Here is a 15,257-nt window from a genome sequence, read left to right on the forward strand (position 1 = left end):
CGAGTGTATAAAAAGGGTGATCACGGGTGTTAATTTTTAGAGTTAATGTTGGTGAAGGTTAAGGTGAAGGTGTGTGTTGTGCTGCTAGAGGAGTTGTGAAGCCGTGTTTTATTGGAAGCGACGGCTCGGTCTAAATTCACGATATTTAAAAGTGTTTGGTATTGTTTTGTATAACTGTTTGTTTTGGCCCTTGTGCATGTTTGTTTGTTTTGTTTGTTTGTTTAGTTTATTATTTGTAATTAAACATGCGCAAAAGCACTTTAAGCTTGCCACATCTATCTCTGGGTCTCCACCAGCCTGGGCAGTGATGCTGTCCTTACCACAGGAACCATTGGTATGTAATTTAGGCTGTAATACACAGCAGTATACTGTACTTTAGTTTATAAATGATATTTTCCCACCCATGTGAGAAATGACAAAAGGCTTACTTGCGTATCTCTTAAAAACACCATGTGACCACAAAAAGTGGCATTAGAGTTATCGAGCTGTAGCTGCAGGCTGTTTTATGTTGGTGGTGCTTGTCCTTCAGTACACATGACCTTGCACTACATCTGCATTTTTCATCAGCTGCATTTATTCAATTGGGAATATCTATAGAAATCTCGAGTCCCTTGAGACAAAAAATGTACAATTACAATAAAGGAAATACTGAATCCTGTACTGTATAACCTTTATGAACAGTGTGTGCAACCCCTGCTTACAAGTTACAGAAAGGACTGGCCAGGCCATGGATGGAAAATCTGTACTCGCCAAGTCTCTCCGTTGAGGAGACATAAAGTATTGTGATGTAGGCATGGGTGAAAGTGCGCCGTCGGTAGACGGAATTCCGTCAAAATGGCCTCTCCCAGGTCCATTCCTGATTCAGTCTGCACTATTTACAGTTAGCACTGTGTGACTGCAACAGAATATGCTGGGCAGCTTGGATACTACAAAAAATTATTAATTAAATATAGGCCTGGTAATTGTTAGTTTTATTCTCTATTAATTAAGTTATTTATGTATTTTTTTTAAACAAGGACGTTAGTAGGTTTGTGTTGCTGCGGGGCCATGAACGGTTTAAGTTCAATAACAACTCTAAATAAAATGTTACTGCTATTAAGCACTGGTAATAATCTGAAGCTGTGGTATTTCAGAATAACAGAATCCCATTTTTACTTTAGAAATATATATATATTTTTTTCATTAAAAACTTGTCGTTCTTTATTAAAATTAATTTTCAGCTTTCATATTGAAGCTTGTTGTGTACTACTCATTAAACAAAACCAAGGAGGAATTTGCCTTAGGTGTTTTTCAAGTCAAGTAAGCTTGTTTGTGTATAAATAATTACAATAGTTTTAATCTTACTTTAAAGGCTTGCACCTGAATCGTAAGGTAATTAAACTGTTTGCTTGTACTCTCGCCGTCGTTCTGCGCACTGTCAGCCCTGGTTAAAGATAAATGTATCCAATGCGAAGCAAGTGTAAAACTTGCCTGAATATTAAAGTAAAAAATGTAAATATTTTAAAACTAGCAAGAAATGACTTTTTTAACAATTTTTTTTTTTTTTTTTGGTTCCTGGGTAGTAAGTGTTATTTCCTAATTGCTTATGCCTCAAAAGTATAGAAAATGGCTATTATTCCCCACAAACTTTGCTTTTGTGACCAGGACAGTGATATTTTGAAATTTACCTATTTTTCCAGAACATTCCAGATAGATTCAGTGCTGAGTAAACTTGGAGTAACTTCTAGAACTTTCTAGAACTTTCCAGTAATATAAATAGTAGTATAAATACAGGGGCCTTAAGCCCACCAGTTCAGTTTAGTTCCAGCTGCCTAAGTGAATACATATCTGCATTTTTCTGAGATGGCATCAAGGTCATAGGAGACTTCAAAATGGTGGCATTCCTGATGGGTCTCCAAGGCGGTTTTACCAAGTTTCCCTGCTATCTTTGCCTTTGGGACAACAGGGACACCAAGGCGCACTACCACAGGCGGGACTGGCCACAGCGGACCGAGTTCTCTGTGGGGAGGATCAACGTCAAGTGGGAGCCACTGGTGGACCCCCGGAAGGTGCTGATGCCAAAATTGTGTTACATAGTGTTATTGTTTTACATTATTGTTTTGCCCTCTAACTCAATGGACCATATTTAGAAGCAAGCATAAAGGCAAAGACACAATTTCTAGAGCAATAAGACCATTTTAATGGCATAAAACAAGAAAACTCTTGACTGGTCCTTCCTGCAACTAAGCTTATACTGTTGAAATGGTTTTATTCAGGAAAAAAAAGTCTTTGCATTTGCTTCAGAATGAAGTCTTTTTTTATATAGTAAAACAATGCTTTTGACATGGCAAGTATTTTGAACTGCCTTACTTGGGGAATAATTACTTTCTAAAGAACAGTACTTGCTTCTCTTTAAAATTTTCCTTTTAATAAACTACATATGGGAATTCTAGGTGTAGCACTGTGCAGGGACTTACATGTATATTCGCATTTCATGCGTGCGCAGTAAGTATATACTGCAGGGCTTGAATTTAATTTTTGTGTGCCGGGGGGATTTCCCCTCTATGCTGCAGCCAATGGGGGGAATTCCAAAATTTTAGGGGGGGAATGGCAAAAAAGGCACTTTTGCATATAAAAAACGACATACACACACACACACACACACACACACACACACACACACACACACACACACACACATTTTACTGCATCATCATTCACACTGGTGTTGCTTTAAAATAAGCTGCTTTCAGGAGACCTAACAGCTGTTCATCACTGTGAGACAGCACTCTCCATTGCCTGACCTGAAGTTTCTTTTTTTTAAAGCTGTGTTGTGTGTACTGCCGCTAGAATGTCTCTATAATGTAGACTGCAGACTGAACAGCTCATTTCACCGTTATTAAACTCCAGCCATTGATAAATCTCCAGCCAGTTTGGCCTTTCCCTTCACTGCTATCGTTTGTACATTCTGCACTGTTCATTTAAGCTTATCTGTGAAAGTGATTATAATTTAGATTTGTGTTATTATGCAGTTAAATAAACTGTTAATGCAGATATTGTAAATATATGACCCATGTATTTACAATATCTGATTGAGTTAATAAGGGATAGGTTTTGCCCCAGGAGTTTCAGTCAAAATGATAATTGGCCACTTTCACCCATGCGTAGGTGTTTTAGTAGGCCCTATATGCTGCCCCAGAGTATTTCTGTTTTTCACCCATGTTTAATATAAGTTTTCATTATTGTATATTGATGACTGGTATACTTTTTGTTTTTTATAGAGGTTTTATGACTGCTGATTTGTTTTCACACACTCGGAATATGAATATTTGATTTCTAAGGTAAAACTATAGAAACCAAGTCAAATAGACAATACACAGTTTTAGCTATTGCCGCCTTTAAGATACACTGAATAGGTCACTAGCAGAAAAGTTTGTCTCTTTGGATCATTTGAAATTGCACTTGTTAATCTCCAGACACAGTAGTCCTTCCAGAAATAAGAATATGGAAGTACTCCAACATAATAAATAGCCTGTTTTTTTAATTGTTAAGTTGCTTTAAAAATATACAGCCCTTTCTTCAAATCTGTTAATTAGCATTATGTACACTGGCAGTTCTGATGTAGATAGCAGTGCTCATATCTTTTGATCCCCCTGACACTGTAATGACCCTGTACACAGGACTGTGTCACTTCACTTGAAGAGTATATTAATAAGAATGGGTGCCCCGCCACTCTGGTTAGAATGGTTGTCTCGTACTCTGAGGGCCAGACGAGTGCCTGAAGATGACTAGTTGACGACGTTGACACTAGGTGTGAGAAGTATGAGCTTGTTTGGACCAGAGCTGGGTACAGGTTGAAAAGCAATCAATATTCTTTAGGAATGAAGGTCCCAGAGTGGCTTATCCAGTTAAAGTGCTGCCGCTGGGAGTGCAGGATGAGTCCCACAGCTTGGACGGCACCAGTTTGTGTCGGGCTGTGCAAAGAGGCCGACCTATGCTGGGGACTGCGAAGGAGGCGTCACATTGGCTCTGACGCTCCCGGGGTGGGGTATGGGAAACCGGCAGGGATTGCTTCTCCATCGCTCAACAGTGAATCCTACTGGCCAGACACAAAATACAGGACTGCTCTCTGTTCTCCGAGTGATTCTGGCTTTAGGTATGTGAGATCGGAGGATGCTCACACGCCCTCAGAACGTTGTTTCTGTGTGAGGACTCGCTATGGTGAGGAGAAGAAACATAATTGGACATTCCAAATTGGAGGAAAATTTTAAATAAAAAAATAATTGCTCACTCGACAACAATCAGTCACGTCTACACAGCTGCATCTTAAATAAACTTTTACAATGGGAAATGTAGATAATGTATTATGTTAAAACGTGTTGCAGCAATTATTATGAATAACTCTCACTATGTAGCTTCTAAAATTTGTAACAGTGTCTCTTTAATTTTTACTGGAATAAAAACGGAAATCATAATTCCCTTGTCGTCATAATTCTAGACTACACTACAGTATAGAATCAGTGTAACAATACGAAAGGCTGGAGACAACTTCAGTGTTCATCCAGATTTACTTTTGGAGAAAGTTCTATTAAGTTTGTAATTAAACACACCGCAAAAATAAAGAACCACCATTAGTCGTCTTGTATGGTACAAATCAGATTGTTTTTCTTTGACTTCTCACATAGGAAATTGAGTCCTATGTGTTTTTTGTTTGTTTGTTTGTTTTTTCTTTTTGCACTGAACAGAGTTAAAAATTGCCTGTATGATTCGCTGCTAAATACTTATTGACCATTGCAATGCAGGTATATTTCTATAATGTGTAATATACAAGTCTTACATTGTTTTGTTACATTATGCATTGTGTATGCAGCTAACTTAACACTGTATAGCTCCTGTGTTTGTTTCTTGTTTACGGGCAACTTGCCAATTTTTTTAAAAAACAAATCATAGATCAGACACTTCGATGCACCCCACACACCCCTCTTCCTCATCCACAATAATATGTAAATGCATTATACTCTGAAAAATATGTTATACATATCTGCTTTCAGTCAGGGTGGGGGGGGGGGGGCAGCAACAACAACAATAACAACAACAACAACAATTTGTGCTCCTGGTGGAATATGCCACACAGCATTACTCACTTAGTCTTTCCACTGAATGTTATTGTAATTAAGTTATTTCTGTGTTTCCCTGTAGACGAATGAAATTGGGGCCACCTGTCGGTTTGAAGACTACTTTTCTGCCTTTGGCAAGCTCCCCCCTCCCCACACAGCGCTGCGATGCCACCCCCGGCTGACATAGTCAAGGTGGCCATTGAGTGGCCTGGGGCCTTCCCCAAGCTAATGGAAATTGACCAGGTGAGTGAGTGTTATCTCATTTTTTGTTAACAGCAAATGATATCAGTCTTCAGTGGAATAGTTATCTCTAAGTAAACCATTATCTCAGTATTAGAGACTACACAGAACCCCATCAAATACAGTATAAGTTAAAATAATGTCTATTCAGAAGCTACTTTATTTAACCTAAAAATGAAATCCTATCAGAGAAGACATATTGGTGACAATGTTTAGTGATTTAGTTGTAGTAGTATCAGGTTATTTTTGCTCAAAGTAATTTTGATTAATATTGTGAAAAAAGGAGTTAAAGACTGTTACTGAAAATATGGCTCTGTTTCTTGGTCTCTGCTGTAGGTGAAATACCAATCATGCAGTAGTTATTTTAAATGTGGTTTGTATGTGGGGGAACATAGTGGAGGTGCACACTGCACGTCACACATAAAGTCTATTTATTGTTTTCTACCTAGATCTTGAAAACTTCTAGATATGGACATTCCTTAGCACATGATTAAACCACTCAGTTATTAAAATGTCTAAACTCTGGGAAATCATACATAATGGTGATATATACAGTGCCTTGCATAAGTATTCACCCCTCTTGGACTTTTCCACATTTTGTAGTGTTACAACCTGGAATTAAAATGGATTTAATTGGGATTTTTACCATTTGATTTACACAGCATACTTAACACTTTGAAGGTGCAAAATATTCACCCCCCTGAGTAAATACTTGGTAGAAGCACCTTTGGCAGCAACTACAGCTGTGAGTCTTTTTGGGTAAATCTCTACCAGCTTTGCACATCTGGATCCCGCAATTTTTGCCCATTCTTCTTGGCAAAATTGCTCAACCTCTGTCAAGTTGGATGGGGACCGTTGGTGAACAGCAATTTTCAAGTCTTGCCACAGATTCTCTTGACTGGGCCATTCTAAGACATTCAGGTTCTTGTTTTTAAACCACTCCAGTGTAGCTTTGGCTGTGTGTTTAGGGTCATTGTCCTGCTGGAAGGTGAACCTCTGCTCCAGTCCCAGGTCTCTTGCAGACTGAAACAAGTTTTCCTCTAGAATTTCCCTGTATTTGGCTCCATCCATCTTGCCCTCAATCCTGACCAGTTTCCCAGTCCCTGCCGATGCTGCCACCACCATGCGTCACTGTGGGGAAGGTGTTCTCAGGGTGATGAGCAGTATTGGCTTTGCGCCACACATAGCGTTTTGCGCTAAGGCCAAAAAGTTCAATTTTGGTCTCATCAGACCAGAGAACCTTTTCCCACATGTTTGCTGTGTCTACCACATGCCTTTTGGCAAAATCCAAACAGGATTTGATATGGGTTTTTTTCAGCAATGGCTTTCTTCTCGCCACTCTTCCATAAAGCCAGCTTTGTGGAATGTCTGGGTTATAGTTGTCCCATGGACAGTTTCTCCCATCTCAGCTGTGGATCTCTCCAGCTCCTTCAGAGTTACCATTGGCCTCTTGGTTGCTTCTCTGACTAATGCCCTCCTTACCTGGTCACTGAGTTTTGGTGGAAGGCCTTCTTTAGGCAGAGTCGCGGTTGTGCCATATTCTTTCCATTTTTTAATAATGGATTTAATGGTGCTCTGGGGGATGTTCAAAGTTTGGGATATTTTTTTATAACCCAACCCTGATTTGGTGCTTCTCCAGAACTTTATCCCGGACCTGTTTTGATAGCTCCTTGGTCTTCATGATGCTGTTTGTTTAGATATGCTCTTCCAGAAACAGGTGTATTTAATCTGAGATCATGTGAAACTTTAATTGCACACAGGTGGACTCCATTCAACTAATTATGTGACTTCTGAAGGCAATTGGTTGCACCAGAGCTTATTTAGGGGTGTCACAGCAAAGGGGGTGAATACTTATGCAATCAAGACTTTTCAGTTTTTTATTTGTAAATAATTTTGAAAAATATGTAGATTTTTTTCCCCCACTTCAACATTATGGACTATTTTATATATATATATATATATATATATATATATATATATATATATATATATATATATATATATATATATAAATTACAGTAGATGCCGGTTATTAGCAACCCTGATAAAGGCAACTTTCAGTTATTAATAACATTTTCACAGGAACCAATCCCATCCCATAGACTTTTAATGTTGATGGATTTTGGATATTAGCAACTGTTTGCTATAATATTATTGCCCCTCGGGAAGACTATTGTTACTGACAGGGGGCTATAATGCCCGAAGCTTAGGGCGTTGCACCCTGGAGGTAACAATAGTCTTCCCAAGGGGCATTTAATTTTCCACTATGAGCTGAGTCTGCAGTACATAGTATTTAATATATGAATCAGTCAAGAAAAAATAAGTGAGGCAAGGTTGAATAGTAAATAGGACTTTATATATTTTGTTTAAATATAGCTGATACAGCATACATAAATAAATAAATAACAGAAAATGTTTTTGAAGTTCATACCGCATAGTTATCAAAGTCTTTTTGGGCGTGCAGCTCTCCGTCTGGCTTGCTGGCTGCTGCATAACACAGTTTAGATTCCCGCCGTCATTTGTTTACATCGTCGAGTTGAATTTGTTTGAATTTCAGAAAGTCAGAAAACAGTGACGTTTTAATCACCATTTTAGTGTTTGGAGCATCTTTCTTTTGTGTTTTGTTCTTTGCTTGTTTGATATTTTCCATTTAGCAATTTGATCAAAATACTTTGCTCAAAGACTGAAATAACCTTTCATTTCATTCTTTTGATAATTTGTCAATGCTCAAATCGCAAAATGGTTATTTTTTGTCAGTCATTAACCGAATCCTGACTGAGTGATACATAGAATTTTTTTTTTTTTTTTTTAATGTTTGTGGGTTTGTTTTTTTTTTTGCAGAAAAAGCCACTGTCATCTGTTATAAAAGAAGTGTGTGAAGGGTAAGTCATTTTCTTTTTATAATTAGCTCTCATTTATATGAATTTCAAGGGACCGGCAATCAGTAGTTTTTACCCTCAGTCTAAGCCAAATGCACACTGACAGTTTTTATTGAAGTTACTGTACAATGACAAGTATTATACATTACAAAGTACTGTGCATTTTAAAAAGTATACATTGCAACTTGAAATCTGCTTTCCTATTCTGATCACTGGCATTTATAAACCACAAAAGCAAAGCGTCCTCAACATCGGGGTATTAAGGAAATCAGAAAAGCTACATTCACAGTTTTGCTGTTCATAGGGCTGTATTGTATCCCGGTTTTTAGTGCTTGAGAAAGTATTCGTGGAAATGTTGAAATCTGCAGACACATCTTTCTTGTTCTTGTTCTTGTTCAGTGGTGCATTATCCACCGCTTTCAAGTATAATGCACATTGTTTGCGCTTGTTATTTCCACGCTTTTGACCACTATTGCTAGAAATAGAAACTAGAAATGATGCATTTCTAGAAACTAGAAATGCATCATAGGATCAGTAGTCCAAAAAAACCCCACTAAAATACAGTACAGAGGCAGTAATCTAGATAATCTAGATAGAAGTTAATACATTTCCCAATATCCTTTCGATATTCACATTTTTCTTCGCGGGGGCTCCAATAAATTAGTACAAACAGTACATTTGTGTGAAGTGAATTCGTATTACAAGAAGTAATTTGCAATAAGTGACTTCTAAGTTTGGCAGGGACCATGTAGAACATTCGCAGTCTCAGGAAATGTGTTTAATCTGAGTCCGTCGTTATAGAATTGACTGTATTTGTTAATCTCTTGCTTTAGTTATCAGTGTTTCTCACACTGTTTTACTCTCCTACTTCTAAAGTACTATGAGACAGAAATGGCAAACCGGTATATACTGACAGGTAACAGATGAACAAATACTTATTTTGAGATCTGAAAAGAGATGGTTTTTAAAGAGGCCTGAAACAAAATATAGGTTCAAGTCAAAATATAGCTGCACAGATCACTCTAAAAAGATCACTTTCTGTTTTAATGTTGGTGTTGAAAGTTTTGATTTGCAGTGACTGAAAGATATAGAATTGCACACTTGCCAACTGTTCTGAAATCATAAAATAATAACCCACTGTGCTGACCTCATGAACAGAGAATTGTCCATTTTGCTGTCAGCACAGTTTCATGCCCATATTTTAGTTGTTTACTGTTAACTTTGAGATGCAACAGTTGGCATTTATCTTTTTATATTGTGTAAAATCAATCTTGTATTGTATAAATAAAATAGTGAATAAGTTAGGATGGTATTGTGACATTTCATTTACAGTTTTTTCTCTAGGTTTATGATGTTGCAAAACTACCTGGTGAAATCCATTTTTCAGCAGCCCATCTTTTATTCTTATGTTTTGTATTCGGCTTCAAACAATCCAGGGTCATTCAGGATGTGTATATTAAGCAGTTCTATATAAGCACTCATTTCCAGTATCGGGGCAGCGGTGTGGAGTAGTGGTTAGGGCTCTGGACTCTTGATCGGAGGGTCGTGGGTTCAATCCCCAGTGGGGGACACTGCTGCTGTACCCTTGAGCAAGGTACTTTACATAGATTGCTCCAGTAAAAACCCAACTGTATCAATGGGTAATTGTATGTAAAAATAATGTGATAGCTTGTAACAATTGTAAGTCGCCCTGGATAAGGGCGTCTGCTAAGAAATAAATAATAATAATAATACATAATAAATGCTAGGACTGTTAATGTTTTGAAGGTTAGACAGTTGGGACCCTCCTTTCCCAGCATACATGTAGATTGTTGGATATTTGCATATTATCTCAAACCAGTTTTGCATTAATAAGGTGTGTTGGGCACTATTTCAACATATAATTTTTTTCAACATAAATTATTTGCAGCAATGTTGTACATTGGTTGCCAAAACGAGCTGTAAAAATGTATAAATATGGTGCGGTACCGCCTCGATAAAACGGAAGTCAATGTGATATGCAGATAGTTAATATGTCCTGCATCTTTTACATGGTAGAGGCTGTTATCTGACTAGAAACTGGTTTGCACAGATTACTACTGAAATGCACTTTCACCAGCAGGTGCCACACGCTGAAGCTTGTGAATACCAAAAATGCAGCTATACTGCACATGGCTTGGAGTTATGCTCTGACGTCAATTGATTTTTCAGGCTGTATAAAATGTGCTTACAAGTATAAATACTGCACAAAACACTTTAAGCGTACAGGAGATGATCAGTCAATAAGGCAAACATTTGCTGTATTATTATTTAAGTGATAAAAAATGCGTATATTTACACTTTTCTTTCAGAAATGAGAATTTTCCCAGGAAGCTACATATTACATTTCACGGAAATCGTGAAATCTGTGATTAAACGTGAAAAAAATACAGCTCAAGCCATAGATTCTGTTTCCCTTGCCACCCTCAACTGTTCATTGGTTTAATTAGGCTCAGTGGAGTAACTGTGGTTTCAAAAGTGGCGGGGGTAGTTTCTGTAGGTGGGGCATGTAGTAGTAAAATTCGGAGGACAGTAGGGGATATTTCAAAGCCACTCTACGATCATAAGGACCCAATGTTCAAAACAGAAAATACGTTTACAGTACTGAGACCATAGATATCGGAAATGGTATCATGATTGAGAAATTTCACAATGAAAAAAACCTGTAGAAACAGGTCTTTACTGCCGGGCTCTGCTTCTCTGTTTGAGTTCACCCAAAATACACTGCGTGCCAGCACTGCCTCAGTTGATTGGTGTTTCCACTGGGTCCTAGTGGCGACTCTATACCAATGTTATACAAATAAATTACTGTATTCCTTCAAATTTAAGACACCCTCGAATTTAAGACGCAGCCCAAATTTCCCATCCTCAATTTGAGGAAAAAATAAAATGTAAAATAAAGCTGCATTTACAAAGATACATCCTCAATTACGCATATAAGAAAATGACGCGTGGAGGCAGATTGCGGCTGTCAGCTGTCGCACAGAGCATTACAGTTATGCGCTGCTTCTCATTTCCAGTCGTGATTAATCGCACCTGTTTTTCTCCCTTTTTTGTGAACTGTGGTATTGCTTGGCATGTCGAAAAATATGGGGGTCTGACCAGCATTTCTAATCTTTCCAAGCTGGTACTGTTTGTTAGAACGGAGCCTGATCATGAAACACAGTGAAATTGTAAAATCTTCTCTTCGAATTGCTCAGGAAACTAATGTCCCTTCTTTAAAATTTGGCTGCCTGTATGTCATGGGTGATTTGAGATCGGGCAGTGGCGTCTTTGTTCGTCTTTTCTCGGCAGCCAGTCACGTTGCTGTTTGTGTACTCTGGTATTCATATCTTTTTGTTGATTTTAATACACACATCACGATACTCAAATTTAAGACGCAGGCCATTTTTTAAAAGAAAAAAAATGGATTAAAAAGTGTGTCCTTAAATTCGAAGGAATACAGTATTGACAAACATGTTTTTTGTACTGCTGCAATGTGAGAGGGACATGTCCACTGTGTACATTACGCCTATGATTAGGCAATACAGTAGACCCTCTCATATCTATATATACAGCAAATATGTAATGTAGGAGTTGGCCAGACATTTCTGTTGAGACAGCATTAATCTTTTTGTTTATTTTTGGACCCATTTTGCCCCAGTTTAACCACACAACAGTTTTGTATCTTGCGCCGTGGTGTCTGAAAATATGTGAAGGGGAACTGGGCAAATTAAGAGAAAGAAAGATAATATATAAGTATATCACAAATTAACTAAATGGAGATCCAGCATCCACTTGATTGACCTGGATGTTTTGACAACATACAAAATAACAGCCATTAAGAGAGGAAAAAAAATGTAAAACCATGAATTACTGCCTTAGGAAACTATTCCAGCAGAGACCCCAAGATAAAAAAAAATAGAGGAAATTACTGTATTTATAGGATGAGACTTTCTGGTAAATCTAGAAGTGGTTCCCTTTTTTAATCCTTTTTTAAAAATACTGGGTTTAAATATTTTTTTTCATTGTCTTGCAGGTGGTCGTTGGGCAATCATGAAAACTTTGCTTTGCAACATGCGGATGTCACAAAATTTTATATCACAGAAAAGGTAAAATTATATATCAATAATACCAAAAAGCATAAACTGGTTTCATGACTAGCAGTAATCTTGGACTACCTTACCTAGATAACATTAGGTAGTCCAGGATGAGTGGTAATTAGGGTCTGTGAAGTCAGCAGTAAGAAAACTAGTGGTTAACATACAGTAAACTGGACTCAAAAGTCATGTCAGTAAACATAGGGTTAAGTGAATAATAATGAAAGTACCCTTTTTTTTTGTGGCAGCTATTTTAAGTTGCATAGTACCCGTTTCTGACTGTTCTAGTTTAGTATTTTAAAGAAGTAAATGTATTCAGTATCTAGAGACATCAACTATAATATTCATAATATAACATTTAAGGCACTGCCAGGGCAGAAAGATGCTATTATAAAATGTGTGTGTGTGTGTATTTGAATTTACAATTTTTAATATCCCGAATAAGCAGCTGTCCCAATTAAACGAGAGGCAGTTGAGACTAACTTAGTCACAGTTTTTTGATTCTTAATGAAAAGAAAGAATTAAATCACATCACATTATGATTAAATGTTAATACAAGTCGATGTTTTTTTTATTCCTAAATAAAATGTATCGTTTTTTTTATTTCTACATGAAATAAAAAAGAATGAAATCACATCTTATCACAAGGTGAGGCACCTGCGATGTTGACACGCCAACTTTCTTTGTCACAGCAGCCTGAGAAACCACAGGAGACTCGGCTCCTTCAAGAGTTCAACGTGATTTATGCAAGTCAGAGCGTAATCACATACTCGCTGTGCTACACGAACCTGTCATGCTCTGAAAAGCAATCTCTGTTCATCATTTGAAAATACAGGGAATAACGGTCTCCCAGAGTTGTATCCCATCAGCGCCGACTGTATCCATAATAAGGGATGTACATACCTTGCAGTTAGTCATAGCAGTGGGGGGGAGATACGTAACAGCTTGTTATCATTTGAACATTATCACTGGACTCCCTTCTGTTGTGCACAAGATATTTTGAGTTTTGAATTCCATTACTGATTCTGAGCATAGCAAAGGAAACAGTAACTTTGATTCTGTTGTTAAAAAAAAAAAAAAACAGCATTAAAGTAAACAAGCAAAGTACAAACATGTTAAGTTCAAGATAAGGCTGTTGGAGCTCATAAACAGTAAGGTAATAGATTTAATTTAAAGGGTCTGGTTTAGGGTGGAGAATTCCAACAGTGTCTAAAGCTCCCTATATATAAACAAGGTGGGTGGAAGCATTTGTGTTCTCCCTTAGTTTTTAGTCAATAGTAACCTATAGTAATGTTTAACAAAAGAGCATGCTTCATTGGTAATTTAAACTACTTTTCTTTTCTTTTTTAGAATCGTAACGAAATAAAAAATGGTGCAATTCTTCTACTGACTTCATCCCCTGTAAGTAATCCTCTTTGTTCTTCCCTATACTCATCCAAAATCAAATTGTTGCTAAATCAAATTATAGGAAATGTATACATTAATTATTTATTTATTTATTTTTTTGTAGCAAAGAAGTTTAATTGTATGTAATACATGTAACAGTCCCATTCCATTAAATGTTTGCTAGAAAAAGTACAAGCACATTTTGGGTCCATTTTAGCTTTGATTTATTATCATTTAGTTTATCCCCTTGTTGGGGGAATGGACATCTGATACATTGCAGGAATCAGTGAGATCATTTAATTTATGAATTTATTGGCTGTATGTCTGTTGCAAAATGAATGTATCGTATCGCATTGTATTGTTATCTCCATTGTTTATATATTAAAAACAAATAATCCTAAAAAAGTGCTTTTGGTCTTGGTGGAAAAAAAAAAAGTAGCCTAACCAGAATTTGTTCTGAGTTACAAAAAAAATTAAATTGGGCACCAACACTATTGCTGCACTTTTCTTTTAAATCTGTTTTTGTCCATTATGTTTTGGTCTAATTGGAAACTGCACAGTATTCACTTCAAAGTTCTACTGAGATATTTTAAACCAACCAGTATTTAAAGATGTACAAAGTGTCTGAAGCAGAAATAAACAGTACTGAATGTTATTTTACTCTTTGCATTGCATAGATGCATACTGTATTCAATGCAATAAATTATCGATAATATCATGATAATTGATTGTTCCAACCCTACTAAGCAACAGTACTTTAACGTTCTGTTTTTAATACTCTAATCTATTATAGTATTTCAGTATTGATGCTAATGAAATGTTATGAAATCTTTACCTGTTATTGTGGATAAAGCGTATATGTAGGTCATTATGACCTACTTTCTCCCATACACCAGATTTGTTTATATTGAGTACATTTTGCACAAGCCTTTCTTGTGAGGTGGCATTGGTGTTGTCATTGTGACTGTACATTTACCGGGATAAACTAAAACATGCACGGATGATATTACGGGTTGACTGTTCACCAGAATTTTTCCACGATTTACAATTACCTACAGATTACAGATTTTAATTACATGAAGTGGAAACTGTTTCACTGTAATTTGAAAAAAGGCTCAACTAAATATAATTTTGCTACGACCGAATTCTGCCTGCATAGTGTATCTTTCATGAATTGTTCGTCAAACTAAGAATGATTTATTATATAGTAACACTGAAAGAAACATAAAAAATATATGACAAGCATCTGAGCCTAAGAAAAGTCTAAATATATGCCATTAGGACACTAAGATCTACTTAATATTTCTATCCAGTTCCCCTTTGAAATATTTTCTATGATGTGTAGGAAGTGTAATTCTATTATTTATTTATTTTTAAATAGCTTTGTTTTGGTTATGATTAACGTCAGCAGTATTTTCAGGGCCATTTCTTTCTTTACAGCATTTTAACTTTAAGTGTATTTTGTTGTTGTTTTCTTTGGTTAATAAACTACAGTAAAGCCTGTCTAATCCAGCCCCTCTACATGTCAGTATTCTGGAAAGTTCGACATGATTTTGAAA

At 36.8% G+C, this 15,257-nt stretch overlaps 1 protein-coding gene across 5 annotated transcripts in view; it reads left to right on the top strand.

Annotated features, from left to right (window-relative positions):
* LOC117400425 (engulfment and cell motility protein 1-like) overlaps positions 1-15,257 on the top strand; it is a 159,807-nt gene that overhangs the window by 22,428 nt on the left and 122,122 nt on the right. For all 5 annotated transcript variants that reach the window (XM_059022937.1, XM_059022939.1, XM_034000371.3 and 2 more), the window contains exons 2-5: positions 5,179-5,339; positions 8,178-8,218; positions 12,252-12,324; positions 13,663-13,713. In XM_059022937.1, coding sequence (XP_058878920.1) covers positions 5,262-5,339; positions 8,178-8,218; positions 12,252-12,324; positions 13,663-13,713 — 243 coding nt within the window. In that variant the 5' untranslated portion in view covers positions 5,179-5,261. The remainder of the gene's footprint in view (positions 1-5,178; positions 5,340-8,177; positions 8,219-12,251; positions 12,325-13,662; positions 13,714-15,257) is intronic.

The sequence above is a fragment of the Acipenser ruthenus genome, chromosome 4, assembly GCF_902713425.1.
Source record: "Acipenser ruthenus chromosome 4, fAciRut3.2 maternal haplotype, whole genome shotgun sequence".
Taxonomy (NCBI): domain Eukaryota; kingdom Metazoa; phylum Chordata; class Actinopteri; order Acipenseriformes; family Acipenseridae; genus Acipenser; species Acipenser ruthenus.